The following is a 23,126-nucleotide window of genomic DNA, read 5'->3' as shown; positions in this document are numbered from 1 at the left end:
CATCTGTATATGGTTTCTACTATATGAGACATTTAAAATGGCTCAGTGAAGAAATGGATTCTTGTCACTTAAACATTCACTCTCCAGATCTGTGGAAACTCAGTCATTTTAACAGTGTTTTAAATTCTGTATGCTAGCAGATTGACTATAAAAATTGAGAGTGATATAATGTCAAGAATTTAAAGGTACGCTGTTGTACCGGTAATAATTTATGTTAATCATGTTTTAATTTAGTCATTTTCGACATACTTGTATTTACAAATTAAACCGCTATTATGGTTCTCCTTTGTTTGCATGATATGATTTTATTTTATATTTTTTTTTCCACTCACCAGATGTTTTCAACACTTTGCTTCCCACTACTGTCATCCCCTCCCTTACCACTGCAACAGTCACAACCACTGTAGCCTTAACAACCAGCACAACCACATCGGCAACAGCCAACAGCACCAGAGGTACAGTATGCTTCTTTGTTATGGCCTGAAAAACACGTTATAAATAGGAAATTATAGGCTTGATTTTCTTTTTTTTTTAAAAAAAAAAAAAGAAATTGACATTTGAGTTCAATATACATTTAACAGAATAATCCACATGATGGTACATGGTTAAGAAAGATTTCATATGACCTTGAATATTTTCATAGCTCTAGCGGTATGTATGTGAACTTTGACAGGATGCTTAAATTATTTGTATACATTTGCATTTAATTTTTTTAAGGTTAGTAAATTAACTTTAATGTAAAATGCAAGCAAGCTATTTTTAAATAAACATGACCTTTTAAGACTGGTTATTTTGGGTGCTAATGTTTAAAACAAGATAAGTGTCTTGGCATTGGAATTACTGTTGATGAAATCCTGCCTGGTAACAAAGAGACATCACATCTTAGTCTTGTTAGTTTTTTATAATTTAAGGTATTCCTAACTTAGGGGTGTCTTTTTCTTACTGTAACTACAGTAAATGAGCTGAAATTTCTCTATACTGATTTGCTAGAATTGTTGTTGGTGGTTTTTTTGTTTGTTGTTGTTTTTGTGTGTGTGTGTGTTTCTAGTATTGCTTTTCTTTGTTATGAGCAAAATATAAAGCTTAATTTTACTGTCATATTTAATGACTAATAAATAGTGCACATGCATTTGCAAGGTTTCACAGGTAATCATAATCTGGGTAAGGAATAGTTAGTAATCTCTCACAGTGTATGAAATGGGAGAAGGTTCCTATGTGGTCTGTTGATGGCTTTTGTTGTACAAGGAGAGAGGAAATAATACTCAGTTATCACAGCACAATATTCATATGATGAGTTACAATTATCCCAAGAAAGCTGAGACAGTCACGAAATCTTTTCTTTCTGGAAGGACTGCTAAGAATCAGTTGTAGTGACCTGCCTAACTTGCAAGAATAAGCTGAGCTAAATGCAAGTCCATTGTATAAAGATTATGATGGTATCAGATCACCCAGCTTCTTCCTCCATAGGGCATTGGTATTTTAATGTTGTGGCCTTCATGTAATAAACTGACATCAAACCTGAAATTACATTTTTAAGCTTTAATATTAGAGTGTGAAAATATGTCTTAGCAAAAAGGAAAAAGAAAAAGAATACTATAACAGTTCTTTCCTCAAGGAAAAAAAATAAATAAAGGAGAGACCATGGAAGACAGCCCAATGCTCCAACGGTTCAATAGTAGCAAGAGGAGTATGTTTTGAAAAGGAACAGAGAGGTAGGGATGAGCATGCTTTTATAGAGAGTATTTTGAGTGAAGCAGCAAAAGCTTCTCAGCTTTCTGAGGGCATTTCTCTGGAAGGACAAAGTGCTTGGTGTGTTCCATGTTAGTTGTCTTTAATTGTTTTCTTCTTGTTGTTAGATGATCATGACTATCCTATATCTCTGATATGATTGTATATTTAGTGTACCACTGTTATTAAAATATTCTGTTGCCTCCTAAGTGTCGGTTAGTACCTCATTTTCCATTACTCTTAAGTGTTCATTTTCACTACCTAATCACTGGCATTAAGAGGAAGAGCTGGGAAAGAGGACCCTCTTCTAAGCTTCAGCTCTATTACACATTAGAAAGTATGCTATTTGATGCTACAGTAGCAAAGAGATACTACTTACGAGAGAGTAAAAGAGCAAGGAAATCTGGGTGAAAGTGATCAATCAGTAAAAGATCAGAGCTCACTTTTTCTGGAAAAAGAAGGGAATGCAGCAAAATGACTGAGAAGATGAGGCTGTTTCAAACCCTTTCAAGGAAGTGGTAGATAAAGTCTCTTGGCCAGAAAATCTAAAGAACCTAGGAAGTTTAGGCTGGACGTCAGGAGGGGGTTCTTCACAGAGAGGGTGGTTGCACACTGGAACAGGCTCCCCAGGGAAGTGGTCACTGCACCGAGCCTGTCTGAATTTAAGAAGAGATTGGACTGTGCACTTAGGCACATGGTCTGAACTTTTGGGTAGACCCGTGCGGTGTCGAGAGTTGGACTTGATGATCCTTAAGGGTCCCTTCCAACTCAGGATATTCTATGATTCTATGATTCTAAGTGAGGAAAGCTGTTTCTGGAATAGTTTGTATTGGAAAAAGATAATACATAAAAAAATGACAGTCTACCCAAAGCAGAGGAAAAATAGGACATACTATTTTTGTAGGACTAGTGAAGTACTGTCTAACAATTTAAGAAATCAAAAACCACAAAAATATGAAAACAGAAGAGAGAATTACTGTAAGTGTAAGTTACAGTGTAAGACAATCACAGGAAACCAGGAATAAATTCAGAAACAAGATGCAAAACTAACTGCAACAAGCAAGGTATGAGAAATGAAACAGCAAAAGGGTATAAAAATACATTAGATGAAAGACAAAAATAAAGAAATTCAGTGATCCTGTTCGTGAATGATTAGGACAAAGCAGAAGTAATTTGTGTTTTATCCAAGCAATGGATGACAACTTGAGTGCTGTTTTTAATAGGGGTGTTGCACTGGAAGATGACCACAGATAGAGACAGACCAAAGAACAAGAACAGAAGGTTTAAAAATATAATCTGTGAGGAAGCTGAAGGCACCGGTTTGTTTGGTTTTGCTCCCCCCCCCAAAAAAAAAAAGTCAATAGGACTGTGATGAGCAGTTATTTTTTGAGCTCAATGGGGAAAATAAATCCACTGAATTAGTGGCAAAAGCGTTTAATGGGGAAACTGTCAAAATATACAGGAAGCAGTGACGCAGTGTAGCTATCAAAATTTTAGGATTTCCTTCATTAGAGTTGCTTTCTTTCAATGTATTTGATTGCCATGGCCAAGGGAAATGGACAAGATGCTCTCCTTAGGTCTCTTCCTCCCCTGTCTGTCTTGGACTTATAAACAAATAATGTTCATAAACCTACAGTGAATGTTGTGAGGGCTGTGTTCTGCCATTTCTCTTCATCCTGAAATGCTAGACTGAACCTTGTCTAGATTGGCAAAGCACCTACACAGCTGAAATACAGGTTGCATAAGAACCAACCTGGAGAGGATCACATTTTCAGTAGTATCGTCTTCTGGCTGAGCAAGAAGTACCATATAAACATATTTTCCTTTGGCACTTCTGCTTCTTAGTCAGTCAGAGTTCTGACTTGAAGGAGTGCATAAAATCATGAAGTTGATACACTATTCATATATTTTCATCCTACAGACCAATTTATCTTTTTATATATATTTATTGTGCTTTCCAGGTAGGTTGGAAGCAGCATTTTTCTTTCTTGTAGTCTGTTGGTTCTTGTTTGATCATTCCTTAAAGAAGAAGTTTGCTCCACATCATAGGGTAGTACATGCTAGATAATTGTATCTTTGAACTGGATTTCTAACACATGAGAGTCTTTCCACTGGATTTGCAACAGCTGACATAATATTCCTGCTGAGAACATTTCACTAGTATTATCATAGATACTTTTGAATGACCTTAGGTAAATTTTACAGGATGTTCCTCTATTCTACAAGACCCTTACACAGTCCACCTTGAGGATATGTTACTGCACATCAGTCACAGGAAATGCCATTATAGGAATATAATACAGGGTATAAAAAGCCCAGAATCTGTAGATCTAAGGCCTTTTACATTATGTTAACTGCACCTCTTCATTACTAAAAGCCTGAATTAATGGGGGGGACGGATGAAATCATCAGTTATTTCTGGAACAGTGTGACCCATCTCTGTCTTAATCTGCATGGAGTTTAGTAAACAGCATAAAAAAAGCTACTGACCCAGTTGAATAATAACATGGTGATTCATAAACATCCTCTTTTGTCAAACTTTTCACTGTCTGAGACAAACATATGCTTGATTTTGTACTCAGTCCTTCAGGAATTAATTATTCTTTTACTGGTACATTACCAACTAACTCAGAAGTCTAAACACAGTTAGATGTCAGAGGAAAGTATTGTTTTTTATATATTTGTCAAGAGTATCTTAAAGCCTAATAAGAATGCAAAGAAATGTACGACAAAATAAGAATAAAATGTATCAGAAGAAACGATTCTAGGGGACTAAAGAAGGAATAACTATATGAGTAGTTTCCCTTCTATCAGGTTTATGTTACATTATCTGTGAAAACTGTGCATAGATCCATACTATTGTTCCTTTTTTATGACTGGGAAGAGGCACAAAAAGACTGTGGATTTGCCCATAGTAGGGGAAAGGGGATCCCTCTCTTGGGGAGATCCTTTGTTAGTATAAAGTTAATTTAGATGGACCTCCTTCAAAGTCCTATAGGTGAAGAGAGACTGGTAGGTAGTGTAGGAAAAGTCACCTCAACTCAGAATAACTCTTCATGTTTCTGGATTCGCAGAAGAGAAAAGCTTGTGCTCGTAGTATTTAAACACACAAATGTACACAAAACCCTCTCTAGGCTGCAGTGATTAACACAATGTTAATCCTTCCCTCAACTTTTAGTTTGTTTGTTTGTTTTAATTTTAAACCCTTTCATAGCAATGTAAAAAAAAAAAAAAAAAAAAAAAAAAAATTCAGATTATGAAAACTGGGTAATTCTGACTTCTTTTTATTGAAGACTGAAGTCTCACAACTCCCTATCACCACGACCCACGTACAAATAGGTATAAAAGTAACACTGCAAGATCATTCCAAAGTCAAAAGATAGATCCATTCAGTTCTATTGCATGTATCTGTCTGAGTCAGTCCCAGCTGACTCACTTGTATGATGACTGTGCCAGAATGTTCACAGCTTTATATAGCAATGCCTAAAAACATCTCCAAAAGTCATTGCACATAAGAGATATGAGGTTACTCCCAGGCAGCTGCACTACAAAGTCCAAGAGTTTGTTTAACAGTCAGGGTGTCCAGATAGTGAATGAATACACGCATTCATTTAAAAAAAAAATAAATAAATAAAATCTCTGCTCTATTATAATTCTCTTTGATTTTATTGTTTTGGGCTCTGGGGTAAAAGAAAGATTTCTTAGAAGAGATACAGAGATACAGATACTAAATTTAGAAGACTTTACAATGGATTAAGGAAAGATTTGAAGGTATGATCATTTTGATAAACTATTATAAATTCAAAGTATGAATATTTCCACTTAATAGCATGCATTTCAACAATCTTAGCTAGAAAATTACCTTCTTTTTGTTCCATTTTTGGAATTTACATAAGAAAAAAAAAATAAAGAGCAATCTGATTATGGGTAGTTAAAATGCAGGAATTATTTGGGCAATACTTCTATTTCTCAGTTTGGTTCATATCAAAAGAATGTTAAGCATTACCAGTTTTTTGCTTGTAACTTCATTTTTCTTTTGTGTCATCTGATTAAGGTCACTTGGTTCTTTGAGGTACTGACAGAGAGAGAAACAACAAAGTCAGGAAAATATTCAGAATATGTGAGGGACAAGGGAAACAAGGATAGAGTTATAACAAGTACAGTTGCTTATAGTAGCATTCAGCTCTGCTAATAAAACAATTGTTGTCTAATGTTAAAAGCAGTATTGTATGACAGCATGCTAAAAGCTAGTTGTTTTATATACTACTTATAGCTGTAGCAGTAGCATAAAAATTAATTTTGTCTGTTTTCACTCAAACCAGATAAGAAAAGTACAACTTTCCAGTTTTTTATTTCTTCGTTCTCATCTTCCCTTCTCTTATAATAATCTTTTACTAACTTATGCAACTTCTAGACTTCCCAATAGACCAAAAAAAAAAAAAAAGAGAGATTCAAAGCAGGACTATACAAAGCAAGGGTTTTTCCCCATCAGACTTTCAAATAAGCCTTTAGTTCCCCTCTTGCAAGAACTGTTACCTCTTGATCTTATAATGACTTCATTAAATACTTTTATTTTTTATTTTGCTCATTGCCCAGCCGTTTAGAAGGGATGCTAGTAAAGCATGGTAAACCCAAGTTAGACCATGATGAAAGTCCAAGTCTGTTTTACAGGCCTCTCTACCTAAGTTCAAAACTTTCGGAGCTTTCTCTGGTCAGAACTAATATCTGTTACCCAGAAAAAACATCAAGCTACAGGTGATCAGTAGCTGGGAAACCTTCCCAAATAAGCATCTCCTACCAGATGACAGAGTGATCAGGAACAGAAAGTGCTCTTTCATTCCTTTCCACTATTATGAGCAAAGTAGAGGAGACTAGGGACAGAAATGGTACCCAATCTCCTGAGGTTCACTACTAGCCGACAGGTGCAGATGGGAGATGCAGGAATATAACACTGTCTGCATCCTTTTCATTGCTTTTCATTGGCAGGCATTTGCCTCCTTGGAAAAATCCTATGCTTCCATGCAACAGGGATGACAAACCCTGGAGAACCCCAAAGCAGGTATCTAATGTACCTAGAGAGCAAGAGGACAAAATTTGAGAGAAGTTGGTTTTGGATTATGGTTGTTTCACACTTGACGGTTAGCTGAACTCAATCACATTGCTCTTTCACTCCTCAAGAGAACAGAGGGAGAAAATATGATGAAAAAAGGCTCACAGGTTGAGATATGGACAGGGAGATCCTTCACCAATTACTGTCATGGGCAAAGCAGACTCAGCATAGGGATATTAAGGTAATTTATTGCCTATTGCTAGTAGCAGACTAGAGCAGTGAGAAAACAAAAGCAAACTGAAAACACCTTCCTCCCCATCTACACTCTTCTACCTCTTCTCCCAAAGAGGCACAGGGGAACAAAGAATGAGGGTTGGGATCAGTTGATGACAGTCCATCGCTGCTGCTCCTTTGTGGTCGCTCCCTGCCCCTGCTCCATGTGGGGTTCCTCCCATGGGATGCCGTCCTTCCCAAACTGATCATATATGGGCTTTCCACAGGCATCAGCTCTTCAAGAGCTGCTCCAATATGGGTCCATCCTTCAGGAACATACTCCTCCAACATGGGTCCCATACAGGCAGCAGGTCCCACCAGATCACCTGCTCTCATGTGGGCTCCTTTCTATGGGCCTAGAGTCTGCTCTACTGGGTGCTCTTCCACAGGCTGCAGCATGGAGATCTGCTCCATGTGGGACCCATGGGCTGCAGGGGGACAGCCTGCTCCTCCAGGGGCCTCTGCACAGGCCACAGGGGAACTGCTGCTGCATGCCTGGAGCACCTCCTGCCCTCCTGCTGCACTCACCTTGGGGGCTGCAGGGCTGATTCTTTCACATTTCTCCATTTTCTCTCCCAGTTGCTGTCATGCAGATTTATTTTTTTTTCCCCTTCCTTAACTCTGCTCCCCCAGAGACCCAACCAGAGTCACTCCCAGACAGCTCTGGCCAGCGGCAGGTCCCTTTTGGAGCTGGCTGGATCTGGCTGTGATCTGACATGGGGCAGCTGCTGAGCTCTGCTCACAGAGGCCACCTCTGCTGCCAAAACCTTGGCACGTAAACCCAATACAAGGATTGAACAGTTGAACATATTATATCAAAATATGCCTTTTGTAGTGAGATTCAAGCCTGATGTTTATGGAAATATAAAGAAATTAGAACCAAAAGGGAAAAAAAAAAAATGATTAGATAGTCCTGTGCTCCTCTCTTCTGTGGTACTTGATGGGTACAAAAGAACTGTCCTATATGATGGGAAGTACAAGATACTTTTGCCCAGCATGAGCTAAGAAGGTGAATTCTTGCAAGTTGTCTGTTTCTTCATAGATCCCCAAACGTTTCTCCCAACTCCTTCAGTATATGTAGCTCACTTGGTTTCACTTGCTGGTTAAGTTGTGTGATTCTTACTAGTTTCTAGAGTTTCTGGAACAAGAAAAAAGAAATAGATTAAAATAGGTACAAGAAAAATAGCTCTATAATGTTGATGCTTAAGTCTGTTCTGCCAGCTTTTTACCAAGAAAATCATCTGTCATGTACCTGTGCAGTTGTCACGTGCGTCTGTGCCTTCTCTGTGTCCTCGTGAATTGAACAGGACTTGCAATTTTTAAAGTTTCTAAAGTATATTTTCAACAGGCTAGTAGTCCACAGTGCCAATTTTAGGGGACACAGATTGATTGTTCCCTTGCCTAAACAACATTTAATTAGTGTTTCATCCTGCTAGCCAAACCTAGTGTTACAATTAATACTGTGAATTCTCAAGGCTCACAAAATTAGGATTGACAAAGGCGATTGTAACACCTGTTCTAACTCAAAGTACTCTTTGTTTTTTAGGTTTGATAGATATGCAGCCAGTAAAAGCCTTTTTCTAATACCATAAAAGTGGCTTTTAAGAATGTTAGTGCAGTCGATCGTGTACACAGATTTGATATATAAAATAAAATGAAAATCAGGAATCCTCAGGTGTTCCTGTTACACTTTAGCTTCATGGTACCAGGTATCTATCTCCCCGTACCAACCAAACATTAAAAATATATATATATATATATATATTACTTTGCTGGTTAGATTCTTATAGATTTCTAAGTATATCCACTGAGAATTAAAATCACGACAAAACAGTACATGCTCATATGTGTGGTGATTTTAGAACAAGCACGTTAGCTTCAAGCCAGTGGCTGTACAAAAATGACATGAAAATAATTTTTCTTTTTAGAAAAATGTTAAGAATTTTGGATATTGCATCCACAGAAGATATCTTATGGCTCACAGAAGACAGGACAATGGGATAGTGAGTAGCCTAGGTTTGTAGTTATGAAATGAAGGACCTTTTCATGCAGTATGAAACTAAATATGAACCTCCATTATCACTGCACACTAAAAAATGGAAATATCCTGAAGTCTATATTATGAACAGACAAAAAAACAAAAACAAGTGTTTCTTTGTGGAGTTCCCTGTTCTCAAATAGTGTTAAAAGAGGCTTTACAGCTGTAATATCAACTGAAGAGTAATCTTGTGGTCAACAGGCACTGCACTAAAGCATTCTAGCCACAAATGAAAATTATGGCAACATGATCCACATCATACTAGTTACCTTGATTGCCATGAAATATATTTGTTCTCTTTTCTTTTTTTTTTTTTCCATTTTTGTATCTTGCACAAGCTAAAGCAAAAATATCTGGAATTTAGAGAATTGTATTTTTCTATGCTTAACAGTTATCATGATAAAAGATGAAGGTTATTGCCATGTTATTTGGTCATGTTATTCACGAAATGAGCCCGTTGCATTCCAGCACAAATAAAGATAGATTTCATACTGTTAATACTTTGCCACGTAAATGAACATTATGAACATGAAATGTGAATTACAAACAGTCACAGTGAAGACATGAGGGAAAGGAAATATCACAATATTCTATATTAACAACCTGCTCTTTGTGTCTGGAACAAATATTTTTAGTGCTAACAAATCCATCCAGCTGTCAGCTTGCTGTAATGAAGTATGCAACTTTAAAAGTACACAGCGATTTCCAGCCTTGATGGATTATCACTTAACCCAAAATGCAACAGTGTACAGATAAGTATCACAATTGGTTGATGGTCTGATAAAGATTCCATTATATAGCTGAGTTCCTAAGAGGCTTCAGCAATGCGACAGAAATTCAACCATTCCCAACCTGAGCTCTGATTGCGCTGTTTTTTTTTCCTACTCCAGATGAATTATGCAGTCTAACAGTCTCTATTGTAAGCTAACAGTGCTAGAGAATTTCCAAATTAAGAGTCTCTCGTGTTGGAAGCATGCTCGCTCTCTGTAAGGAGAATCCTTGGCTCAGAATTCATCCTGAGACTTCACCTCAGGTGCCACCAACAGCAGGGACTTGGCACTGCTTCTGCCCAACTTCCCTGTGCAGCAAGGAGGCACACACAAAACTACATGGAAAGGGCTGAAGGCATCAGTATCAGCATAAAACATAATGTTCAAGACCAAGTATACCAAAAACTGCAACTGTACTGACCATTTCTATCTGAGCTCTGAGAGCTGATCTCAGTTGCAACATTTCCTACGTTTATGAATATGTAGGCATTTTCAGTAGTCAGATGTAAAGGAGGCAAGAAACTTAAATTATTCATGGTAACTTCATACTCTAGCAGAGCTTGTGATTTCTCATACACCAGTGATCTTGTTGCTTCCAAAATAATTCAAATTTTTTAAAGATATTTTTACCTCATACCCACTGTTCTAAGAACCAGAATTCCATTGATTTCAAGTGACTTTTGGCATGAAATATTTACAGTTCTACAAGCAGTTTGACTTGCAAATTGGTTAAATGAGTTTATTTTGCTTAGCTGACAGGTAGTCTTGAGGTTTGGAGCAGATTTGTGAAGAATTTCTTCTACAGGAGAACAGACTATAGTATCCTTTCTTGTACGTAATACGCTACATATACAGGAACTCATTAATTTTCAGTGGGACTATGTGCACTTTCATGTGTTATTCATAGATCAGGATCTGTGATCTACTGAGTCCAGAGGAAGCCACTAGATCAGTCAACCTAAATTCTTCTATAGATTCACCTGAAATTTATAATGAGGACCAGAAACCTTTATTTTGTAAAACAATGTCCACCAGAACATTTCTAGACTTAGTTTAAGACCTAAAGAACTGGAGAATCCACAATTTCCCTTGGTGTTTTTCTTCAGCAGTCCGCTACCCTCATTGTTATAAAATTAAGATTTCTTTCTCTGACAAATTTTCCTGATGTTACCAGCCATACATTGGTTCTTGTTAAACTTTTATTCAATAAAATGTCTTCTCATTCCATACATTTTCTCCTCTCAGAATTGAATGTTTATTGTAGAAAAGACCCACAAATATGCTTCAAAATTTGTTTTTAAAAATTGTCTTTGTGGAGCTTATTAAAACTTCTATTTGATTTGGTTTGTTGTAAAGACATCTATGCTTTCAAGCATATCTTCAGTGATGAATTTTAAGAGAAGTATAGTACATTCCTTTTAACAGGGAGAAAGATTAGTCAAATAGCTTCTGTTGAATGTGTTTAATTGTTTCTCCATTAGAACTGTAGCAAAGCACATGGCTAACAGTTTTAGATGTACTTTTTTTTTTCTTTTTTTTTTCTTTTTTTTTTTTTTTATTTTTTTTTCTTATGGAGAGATTTACAGGGTACATAATGACAGTACCAGCAAAACATGAGGTCTGTTGTTCTGAAGTTACTGTGTAAGGAAAATTTGGTATAGTCTATGCTGTGAGAATACTAATGAAATGCTTAACTAATAAAAGCTAAAGTGTACAACTAGGCATCATTGCAGTTAACAGGAAGGGCAACTAAAGGAAATGTTTCAGTGTCATATACAATGTAAAAAAAAAAAAAAAAAAAAAAGACTGAAACTGCAGACAAGGTCTAAAAATGAGGAAAGGGAGGAAAAACAGAGAAAAAATACTTCTAGTTTCAAATTTATTGCTAACACCTTTAATAACAAATGCACGTCGTTCTCACTAACCAGTGAACTAAAGTCATCAACTGTGCCTTTGAAGCTGAAAAGATTACTCTCTCTGCCCTTGCTTTCTCTGACACTCCACTTGAAACACAGTTAATAACTTCCAGTGTGAGCCTCACAAAATACAGAATTGATACTAATTATATTAAGTTTGTTGGATGAAAGATGACCTTGGTGAAACTGGAAGCTACAGCATTCCCCAGAACAATAAAATAAAGGTAAAATCTACACAGAATGACTTTGGAGATGATTCAATCTGACCTATTAATTTTCTTCCTATAAAATTATGTCAGACTGTGCACCTCAGTTGTTTTTTTTTTGTTGTTTTTCGTTTTTTGTTTTTTTTTTTAATCTAAAATGGATTTATGAGTCCATAATAAATGTGATGTTTTACCTGATTTTTAAACCATCAGCATAAAAACCTGCACAAAGTGAAGTTCTTCAAATAGTGAATACAAAAGAGGGTATTCTTGAAGGTAATATTTTAACAATATTTAGAACACCAAAATCAAATGTCTAACCATCCCTTTTTGTGGCATTAGTGATTTTAGTTGTCTGTTCTGTATTGCCTTTGGAGTCCACACCATAGGGAAAACTGAGCATGGTGGCAGCCAGTGAGGTTGGATTGTGTGTATGAGGTATACAAGTGTATACAGCACTGAAATGGCTGAGTTGCAGCACACCAAAGAAGTGTTCGCAGGACAGGATGCTAAAGATATGTGTTGCATGTCTCCAGGAGGCCACTGTGTGAAAACACTGAAGGGCAAGTCTTGCTGTAACACTGCTGGAGCTGGTAGTGGTTCATGTTTTTTAGCTGAACTGTGCTTCAGATAGTAGGGTTAAAATGTATTTCTTTGTTACAATTGAGAGAGAGAGATTAGAAATACATAGAGAATATTGCTATAGGTCTATTACTTTAAGACAAAAATCTTTGGAGCCTAGTGTGTTACTGCAGTGTGTCTGTCAGATCAGGTGCAAAAAAGCAGAGTCAATTAAGCTTAAATGAAAAAGGCAACAACAAAAAAAAATGACTATCAATGTTTTAAAAGACTAGATGAAAACACGTCCTATAGGAAAGAAGCAAAAAGGAAGTCTGGTTTGAAGGATACAGTATTGTAAATGGCTGCACCTAATCACAGCTCAGTTCATTTTTTATTTTTTTTTTTCATTATAAAAATTGAGAGAGAGACAGAATTACAAACTCATCTACTCTGAGAAATACAGGGTGGAAAACCTTATTCAATAACACTTGACTCACTGTTTGGCAGAGTATAAAAGACTGAACGGGAAAGCACAAATGGAAGTGACTGAAAAAATGAAATTCAGAACCAACACAAGGAAGTACTTTTCACTCAAAGAGAAATACAATTTTTCAATAGCCTACTGAGCCAAGTTTGGAATTGGAGGCGCTGAGGTCATTAAAGAAGAAGGGAGATACTATTCTGGAGGAACTGTGTTAACCAAGATGACTTGCAAAGGGCTGAATGGCCTTTTCCTTTTCCCCAAATTTATGTTCTTTTTGAAAAACTTTGATTACAAGTCATCCTGCTGTGATTTAGATAGTATGAATTTGAAAAGAATGTATCAAATCCTTTCAATCAAGATGCTTGGGTTTCTTTCCAGCCTGAATTCTTGTAAGCCTATAATAGAAAACCATCAGTCAAGGGAAAAAAGTATCAGGAGTAGCAATTTACGTTAATGTACAATTTCCTTTTCCAGCATAAAGGGTAAGAGACAAGGATCCAGGGCAACAAAGGCCAGAATATAAATCTTTATGCGAATATGTTATGTTAAAAAAAAAAAAAAAATCCCAAAGACTGAGAATTTAAGGAAGCCATTTTATTTATTTTATATACGTCTTTTCTCGTGGTTAACAAGTTTCTAAAATATACACATCAGGTCATGAACTGCATTCAGCACCCTTCAGAGAAGAGACAACTTTGATTTTAATGAATTCAAAGTGCCCTATCAGTCTTTAGCATTGACTTTGGGATATGTCCCTGGACGTACTTGATAGTAGCCAGCTTTTATGACTATTTTAATTTGTTAAAGAAAGTGATCAGATAGGGTTAATATATAATGCCTTTCCACTTTTTTTTTTTTTTTCTTTCCCCTGGGTGTAGTTTTAAGTAGAGACCAAAGAGAAACCTGTCTAATTAGGCTTGAATTTTCCTCAGTTATTGTCTCCACTGTCCCTGGTCTGGATTGCATTCTTGAGCACATTTTTAGACTCTTTCCCACAATTCCTGCTACCAATACTGTTCATGTTTACCCACCACAGTGCAATTTTGGTAGTCTGTGCTGGTGTGCTATTGTATTGTGTCAGATTATCTTCTGTATCTTTTTTTTTTTTTTTTTTTAGATCAGCTACACCTTTTACAAAACAATAGGGGCTCTGGGTTATTTGAGCTTCTAAGGGTTGCTTAATTCTGGAGTCCTATTCTTCCAGTTCATCTCTGAGGCATCAGTTTCTAGTATTTCCAGACTTAGTAATGTTAAGAGGAAATTCGTCTTTTATTTCAGTCAGGTTGGCTCTCCTCTGCTGCGTGACCTTGTGCCAAGTAATTTGTGAGTGGATTGCCAGTCCCAAATTACTGTCAATTTTGGGACTTTTTTTTGTTGTTATTTTAAGTCCTTGTATTATAGTATGACTATGGGAAAGTGTACTAATTGCTTTTGTGTGATCAAAACGTACACTCTTTTGCTTCCTGGTGCATTTGAGTGGTGTCCACTAATTCTTACCAAGTCATTTTTGCATTGGCTGCAAATTGCTGCTATGGCTCTCAGAGATTTTAGTTTGGATTTTCCATGCAGAATTTGCTTCTCTATGTTTATTATGGAATGTGAGTGAACTGTAGGGTTTTTACATAATTCTAAATCCTTCTCAGTCAAATAGACAGTCAGGGAAACAACTCATACACAAAGGAAATTCATAGCAGGGTGTGGTTACTTTCAGCACTATAGTAAAATTGGTTAGTTCTATGCTGTGTAAAGCATCTTGCTCTTGGTATAATTTGTAGTGTTACAGAGAAATTAAGAACATCATGAAAGTTCAAGGGCAGGAAAGTTTTTCTTCCTTTTTTTATAGAAAATGCTCAGCACTTGTGTATACTAACAGAATAAATGATGTTCATAATATGGACAACACATGGGTCAGAGTAAAAGGCATTTTATCATTTGTCTTGTGTAAAAAAAAAAAAAAAGCTGAACTGTTAAGCCATCTGTTCTAAAGAATGAGAACATGATGAGCAGACTAAAGCTTTGGATGTTAATGCTGCTTAAATACTTTCAGGATTTTTTATTTATTTATTTTTACTGTTGAAAATGTGTCTGAGTTGTTGTATGTTATAGTCTACTAAACCTGTTTATTTCTGTGTCCCAGTTTCTAGTCTGTCTGAAAATCTTTCAAAATACTAGCATAGTAAACCATTTTGTGAAGAATTCTCTGAATTTATGGTGGATATACGACAGCATTTGAACATAGTACAAGCACATAGCATTTGAACATATTCAAGCACAAACCTAAATCATTTTTTCGTCTGAATGTAGAAGACAAAGAAACATATATTAAAGAGCTAGCATGTGCTTTAAATAGACACCGTATAAAATACTGCATTAGTTCCCTTTGGGTTCATATGATTGGGGTTTTGTAGCATTACACATATTTTAAACCATTCTCTCTCTTTTGATTTGATGGCTGCAGAATGGTGCTGCTAATCCTTCATGCTTTTACAGACTTCACTGGAGAACCCAGACTAAACTTTTGATGAGTGTTTAAAATCACTGGTGTCTAAAACTGAACGTGTCTGTCTGTGTCCAAACAGGTGGTTGAGGAAGGCAATAGGACAAACAAAGCTAGAGAATTGAAAGGAAATGTATGTCTTCATATTTGTGAAAATCATGTGCATAATAACCTTTCCAAGTTCCACATTGATTATTTGCAGGTGTCCAGTTCAGCCATATATTCCTTTATCACATTTTCTGTTTATATCACACATTCCTTATTAATGTTGATTTTATTATTGATTACCCAATTAAAAAAGGATGTAATTTACTCGGGGAAGTATTTTAGATATTCCTGTATTTAAGTTGCTCTATTTGTTCAGAGTGTTAGAATTAGCATTAACTCGTCCTTAAGATTTATATCCTAGTGGCCACAGTAGATTGTTGTCAATATTTAAATAGCTGCTGTTCAACTATAACTCCCAAACTTCCAGTTGAAATAGATTCCTGGAAAGATTGACATTTTACATTTAATATCACATGTGAAAATCTAGGTCATTTTTAGCTCCAAATAAGGTATAATAAAAAGATTCAAGTGAGTAAAGAATATAGTATTAAAAAACAACAACCCACAAACATTTAGAAGTGTTACCATCATAGGTTTCGTCATCTGTTGCTGGATTTTTTAAATATATGGCTATTTAATGCTTCCAAACAAGTTGTTATAATTCTCTTTGTAAGGGTTGGAAGGTGATCATTTATACTGTGTTCAAAAGACTAATGTTGAAAAAGTGCAGTTATTTTAGTCAAATTTGCAGTATTAACGGTATGCTAACTGGAATTCTGCTAGAAAAGGGAAGAATGAGAATGCAGTCAAATGTTCTCAGAGTTAATCTCACTCAGTTCCAAGAGTTGCAAAAATCATCCTTATCAATCCTGAAGTTGAACCAAAACCTAACTTCTAACTTCAGATCCTGGTCAGAAATCAGAGTAGGTGATTTATTTTCTTAGTGACTCTACTATATCTCGGAATTTTCAGAGATGATTACCATGAGAATGAATGTTTTCCCTTGTCTGCCATAAGCCCCAGTTCTTTATTTATTTTTTAATTAATTTTCCATTGCCAATAAAATGATTCTTTCATCACTATCTTATTTTTCAAGATTCATTTTTTTTCTCAGTTTTATCCTCTGATATTTCATCAGCATGAACTACTGCCTTTGCATTGCCTGTATCTTGCTGAAAGGTGTGTGTTTAGCTTTGAATGTGTATAAAATACAGCTAAAATATAAAAATAAATGTACATAGCACTGGAAAAGGTCTTTTCTTGAATTGTGTCAGTAAGTGCCCTAAAGTACATGCTGTCCCACTAGCATTTTAGGAATGTGAGCTAATCCTGTCTGTATTCCACAGCTAGTTGTTCAGCAATCAGAAACAAAAGGCTATATCAGCAGCAGAGCTGTGCTGCATTGGAAGCATTTCTTACATACTTAGTAGGGCAAAAGCATTGGGAAGAACGGGGCCCACAGAAGTAGCAGTGTGTTAATCAGTCTAAACTTTATTGATGGTACCTTTTTTTCAGGCTGAAATCTTAAGTTTTCATCAGTTTTACGTAGCATTAAACATACATGTATGTTGTAATTTCATGTTAATGGAATTAGCTTGTGACTACATCATTGCAGAGTGTGTTATTAGCATAAGTGTCTTCCTGTGGTCTGCCATTTGTGTCTTCTGGACACACTTCTTATCCAGGCTGTAGGTGCCATCCCAATCTTGCTTGCACACACACTGGGTGAATGTTATGAGCAATCCCACAGAAATTAGTGAAGCTACCCTGTATTTGAAGTCTTTGGGAGATCAGGACCATGTTTAACATTAGGGGTAGATTCCTTTCTTTCAGCTTCATTTAAGAAAGTTTATTTGGACCATTGCAGAGCAGGCGCTGCAACATAATCATGCCCAGATATTCGATTCCCTTGATTTTATTTTTTACTTATTCTTTGCATACTGAGACAAAGGGAATATAAATTAGATTTTTGGTTTGTTTGTTTGTTTTTCTTGGCACTCAGTCTGTGTTATTGTAGATAAATATTTCTCATGATAAGTTTACAGCGTTTATATTGTTATGCACTTATCAAGCATTTACTCTATTTGCTTGTTATGTAACACTTCATAACTTTGATAACACGCGAATTTTAAGATAAGACCCGATTTCTGTCTGAAGTGTCCGCAAAACCCACTTGAAAATAAGAAAAAGTAATGGGACTTCAAATTTGTGTTTGTTTTCAGAATGCATATCTGAACATCTGCAGCACCATAGTAGATAACGCTAAATATTACTGCCACGAGGCAGCAGTAGTATAGCTCCATTTTTATGTCAGAAATTTAAAATAAATTAAAAACATGTACTCATACATGCTGAACACTCCCCATTCCCGTTTCACAAATCATTTATGTAGCAAAAGTACATGAAAAAAAAAAAATACACAATTACCTTGTCAATTCACATAGCCTTTGAAATCACTACTACAAACCAAAAGTTTCATCATTTTCATTGCAGGAGTATTTATAGGCATCTATCAGACATTATCCATATTTTCCTTTCACATACAGAAGGGATAATCCCCCCTACCCCTCCTACCTAGTACCCAGTATTTGCAGGCCACTTGCAAAACACCTTGAGAAATTTTACAAGTGTGAATAACACAAAAGACGCACATTTGTTTTCTGAAGTCCTAATCATTTCAGTACCAAAACACAAGTCATGAGCCATCCTGTGCCATGGATGTAAGTAGGGTGGGTTTCATCGTGTTGAATGCTTTCCTGCATTTTACCTGGGAAAGAAAAGATGTGGAGTGCTAAGCAGAGAGAGGAGGAGGAAGAAAGAGCTGGGTGGGATTGTGCAGGGGAGGTGCAATACTCCATAAGGAGATATGGGAAGCATTGTAGCCAGTTCTTTGAAAACACATCAGGATTCAGTGACCAGACAGTGAGGCAAGTAGAATGGGGACACAGGAGGAGAGGAGGAGAAAGATAAACAGCAATCATTACCACATTGTTGCATCAATCTGTGGTGTACCTTATGTAGCATGCCTTACAGTGTGCCTTACATGCTTAATGCTGCACTTCTGCATTTGAAATACTGCATGAAGTTCTGGTTATCCAGCATCAAAAAGATCTGATAGGAATGAGAAAGAGACAGTGAGAAGGATGACTAGTGTTTTACAATGGTCTCTGTGTTAAGAGAGATTAAAGAGACCAGTGGTCTCCAGCTTGGAAATGAGATAGCAGGAAGAGGAGATGATAGAGGTTCATAAATGAGAAAGGACGTGAAAAAAGTGAATGATGTGAATAATCACCAATGCAAAAAATTTCTAGACCGTGGAGTCAGAAAATTGGTGGGTGAACAAGTGGAACTTTATGTATTGTATGTTTCATTTGGATATGAAGGAAATTGGAATAGATGGCGTTGCCTTCTGATCTACTACAGCCTATGTTCCTATGTTCTAAGATTTTTCTGCACAGGGAGATAATTGCAAACCTCATATTGATCATCATTTGAATGAACAAAAGTATGCTGATCACAAATCATAGCTTTAGTTATTTTTTAAAATATCTGTTAAATCAAACTAGTTCTATATAACTATTAGGCTATTCACTAAGATATCCTTTGACTACAAGGCTATTTTTTGTTGGAGAGTGAAGAAAAGTAAATTGGAATATATTCATGTTAAAACCGCAGATAAAAATATTAAAATTTGCAAAATGACTAAATCACAACTGTAATATCTCTCTACCTTACTCCAGTTTATTTAAGACAAATCTTTTACCAGTACATTTTGCTAGTAAAACCTTAGTGATTTAAAAAAACAAGTGAATATATTACTATCCACACCAGAGTTTATTTATGACAGCAAACATAGGAAAAATCATTTGATACAATTCTTATGAAATCAGAGTAAGCCAGTGATAAATACACAAGTGATCAAAACTTTCAAGAACAACGTTATCCCTTTTTCTCATAAACTGACCATTCAGAAATTTTATTGATTTGTGGTAGCCTTAGAAGAGGCTTTTTTTTTTTTTCTTTTTTTTTTTCTTTTTTTTCTAAATGAGGTTTAGCAAGGAGTAGCAAAGTCTGCTGGATAAACTCTTGAAGCAACACAAGAACATTTTTTGTTTTCCTGCCCTATGTGGATCTGGTTGTACCTGGAAAATGTGTCTGTGATTTCAGCACATTTTTTGTGGGGAATTCCAAACCAAAAAAAAAATCATTGCTCTCACAGTCTGAGAAAAGGAAGAGCATTTATAGTTTCAACAGAAGTCTGTTTGGCTATAAATTAATAAAGCCAGATTAATTAAGTAGACTATAATGTTAGGATTACTGTTACATAGCTACATTTATCTACCTGTGTAGAATTTAAAGACTAGGACAGGGTTGACTCTGAAGCCTTTTGAAAAACAGCAAATACTGGAACTCTTTGCCACTGAAAATGATTTTTAAAGATGTCATAGTGTGTTTTAATTAGGCCTCAACCCTGAAAACATAAAACCAAATTGGCAACTTATTATGCATGTACTCATATAACATTAAAGTATTGCATGCTTCCCTGAAAGATGTCTTTGAATAAAGTGTTTTACTGTTACAGAAGTTGCATGTTTTTTCCCTCAAATCTAAGATTTTATTTGTAAGTAAGCCCATTAAAAGTCTAATCATGATGGAGACAGAGATGCTTAAGAGTGCAACTCAATTCCATCATTATTGCCGTGAATGATAGTGATGTAACACATCTTAACAAAATGAATTACAAATTCAGACTCTTTACTGTCAAGTCCTATAGTTTCAATGGAATTATAAAATAATAAAAAACAAGTTAAGATTTTTCCTCCTTCCCAATAAAGCAAATATAAATTACAGATGAAAAAGGCATTTATGCATCCTGCTATATAATTTGCTTTGGTAAAAAAAATGATACAGAACACAACACAGAGCATGCTCATCAGATTTGACTCTTACTGCTCTAAGAGAAAAAATAATGGTTCTCAGTTTGAGATCTATATGTCTCCAATTGCATGTATGGTTAAAGAAATATGTTGGAGGGGCTCAAGTTTGTAATAACAGTAATGGTTTCACAATTAACCAAATAGTAATGGAAGCCTGAAAGCCCTGTATTGTAACATGGTAGAAATATGGAAATAAAACAAATAAAGGAGTTTGCAAATTCAAGTGTAGTACAAAAGAGGATATATGTTTATATGAACATGAAGTACATCGTGAGTGATTTATTCATGTGTGTTGTCTTTCCCACCCCAAATCCTCATGTTTCTATATTCAAAAGTTAGAAAATCCACAAATCGATCCATAAAAAAATAGATGTTATAAAATGGATAAAAACAAATGAATTATTTTTCTGTGATTGTTTGTTTGTTTTGGGGGGGGGGTTGGTTTTGGTTTGGTTTGGTTGGGAAAAGGAGCTATGTAGTTAGAGACTTTTCTTTGGCCTTTTTTATTCTGGTGATGTACATAAAATTCAGGTTGATTTCATATTCAGAAACACTCCTATGAAGACCAGGTAACAAAACTATTGTATTACAGAGTTGCTGCTCACTGAAAATTGCAGAAATCATGCAGAAAAGGTGATGATGTTCAGACCTGAGGTGCATCCACAAAGCTCTTATAGCTTTTTGCCTATAAAGGCTTGAGTAGATGAAATTGGTACCCAGGTCAAGCTGTATTCTAGTAGTTTCCACAGAGAGGCACATTCCTTTCTAAGTACCAAGCTGTACCCTCTACTACAGAGCAGCAATTAAGCTGTTGCAGTTCTTGTTAGATGCATGCTATTTTTCTAGTTTTGCTTTTACTGAAATGATGGGTATTAAAATCTAGTTGCCAAGAAGATACATATCCTGCTCAGTTCACACTACTCCTTCTGATACCTGGGCAGGAGAAAGTACAGTTAATTCACATGCAGTTGTAAATCAGAAATGTTTGCTTCTAGCTCTGAAAATTTTAAAGCAGCTGGATTTTACTCTCCTTGGTCAATACTTTCCTATTTATGAGTGAGTGAAGAATCACTGGAAACAACTAGAGCGGCATCATCAGGTAGAAGTTAATGATCTGTGTAGGCATTTTCATCAGAATGACCTTTTTCTACAAACCCTGATCAGGCTCCTTGCTTCTACACATCACTGAAGGTTGTCAAATAATGGTAGCTTATAGTGCCCAAGCCCTGTGAGTGTAACCTAGTAACTCCATCAATGAAATACTGTGCACAGTATGTTGAATATGTGGGGGAACATTCAGGGTTGGTTTGTTCTGGAGAGCTGGGGTGGGTAGCTAGCTAAAAAAAAAAGAGAAAAAAGAAAAAGAAAAAAAAGAAAAAGAAAAAGAAAAAGAAAAAGAAAAAGAAAAAGAAAAAGAAAAAGAAAAAGAAAAACAAAACGAAAAAGAAAAAGAAAAAGAAAAAGAAAAAGAAAAAGAAAACGAAAACGAAAGGAAAAAAAAAAAAAGACTGATACTGCAGATTAATACAGTGCAGCAACTGGAATAATACGTGACATGCTTTAAGTATGTTAAGAAGTATAAAGTGACCATATAACAACACTTCTGTTCCACTAGCTAGCGCAGAGAAGACTTTACCCCATATGTATATTCAACCAATTGAATGAACTATATGCTCTGAAAGCATATTTTTGTTTGCAAAAGGGATGTTAAAGTTTCATTTCAACAGAGTCTCTTACGTGCTTCAGGCAGAAATTGGAATCCTGGCTTGGTCCCAGCAACTTGAAAAGAATTTGATGCCTATACAAATATACATAATGGCAATCTTAATCATTAGGAATTATGTTATTTTTCTGTTTCTCCAGTAATGCTTCATAATGAATCAAAATGAGCTAGATGGTTCACTAGTAGTTTGAATACTAATTAATGGAGACCTTCAGCAGCTTGTGACCACTTCTAATGCTTCTAATTTCTGTCTGTTTACATTTTTGTTTATCAGTGAGTCTTGTGTTGTAGAAAGCCACAGCATAACAGAAGAATCCTAATTTCTCTCTCTCTCTCGTTCTCTCTCAATCTTTTTAAGTCAAAGTTCCAAATCTACAGTAAAGTCTTCCTGCTCAGACATCAGTGCAACTCAGAGTATGCCAACAGGGTTTTCATCTCCCTGAAGTAGGGATTCAGAATATTAAGCAGTTCAGAGTAGGATTTACAAGGATTTTACCTGCCTAGCTGCCCCATCATTTTCTCACTTCTTTTCTTCAGTTTTGCTTCAATGGACAGAAAATTCTTTGAAAACAAAAGGAATTCAGCAGCAACAAAGCAACCAACTAATTGGGGGGGGAAAAAAAAAAAAAAAAAAAAAAAAAGAGAATAAGATCCTAAAGTATGTATTGTTTGCCATCTTTTTCCTTTGCTAATCACACAAAAGTGAATAGAGCATTGGCTAGTATTCTGGCTTGAAATCTGGTTTTGCTAGTTGAAATTTCCTGCTGACTTAGTAGGGACTGAGTTTTACTGTTGTAGCTATTCCTGCCCTTAATCCTCTCCAAGAAGATGTCATTTCCTGTCTCTGAGTCCCATTTTTAATAACCTTCAGTAATTGGGAAAACACGCGAAATAT

General features: G+C 35.9%; 1 protein-coding gene across 2 annotated transcripts in view; it reads left to right on the top strand.

Annotated features, from left to right (window-relative positions):
- CADM2 (cell adhesion molecule 2) overlaps positions 1-23,126 on the top strand; it is a 664,105-nt gene that overhangs the window by 618,905 nt on the left and 22,074 nt on the right. Inside the window, exon 9 of one of the 2 annotated variants that reach the window (XM_032208156.1) lies at positions 336-455. The exons of the other annotated variant lie outside the window; for it this stretch is intronic. Coding sequence (XP_032064047.1) covers positions 336-455 — 120 coding nt within the window. The remainder of the gene's footprint in view (positions 1-335; positions 456-23,126) is intronic. 2 annotated transcript variants of the gene reach the window in all.

Source organism: Aythya fuligula, chromosome 1, assembly GCF_009819795.1.
Source record: "Aythya fuligula isolate bAytFul2 chromosome 1, bAytFul2.pri, whole genome shotgun sequence".
Lineage (NCBI taxonomy): Eukaryota > Metazoa > Chordata > Aves > Anseriformes > Anatidae > Aythya > Aythya fuligula.
Note: the sequence above shows the minus strand (reverse complement) of the source record. Positions and strands in the feature narration are given on the sequence as shown.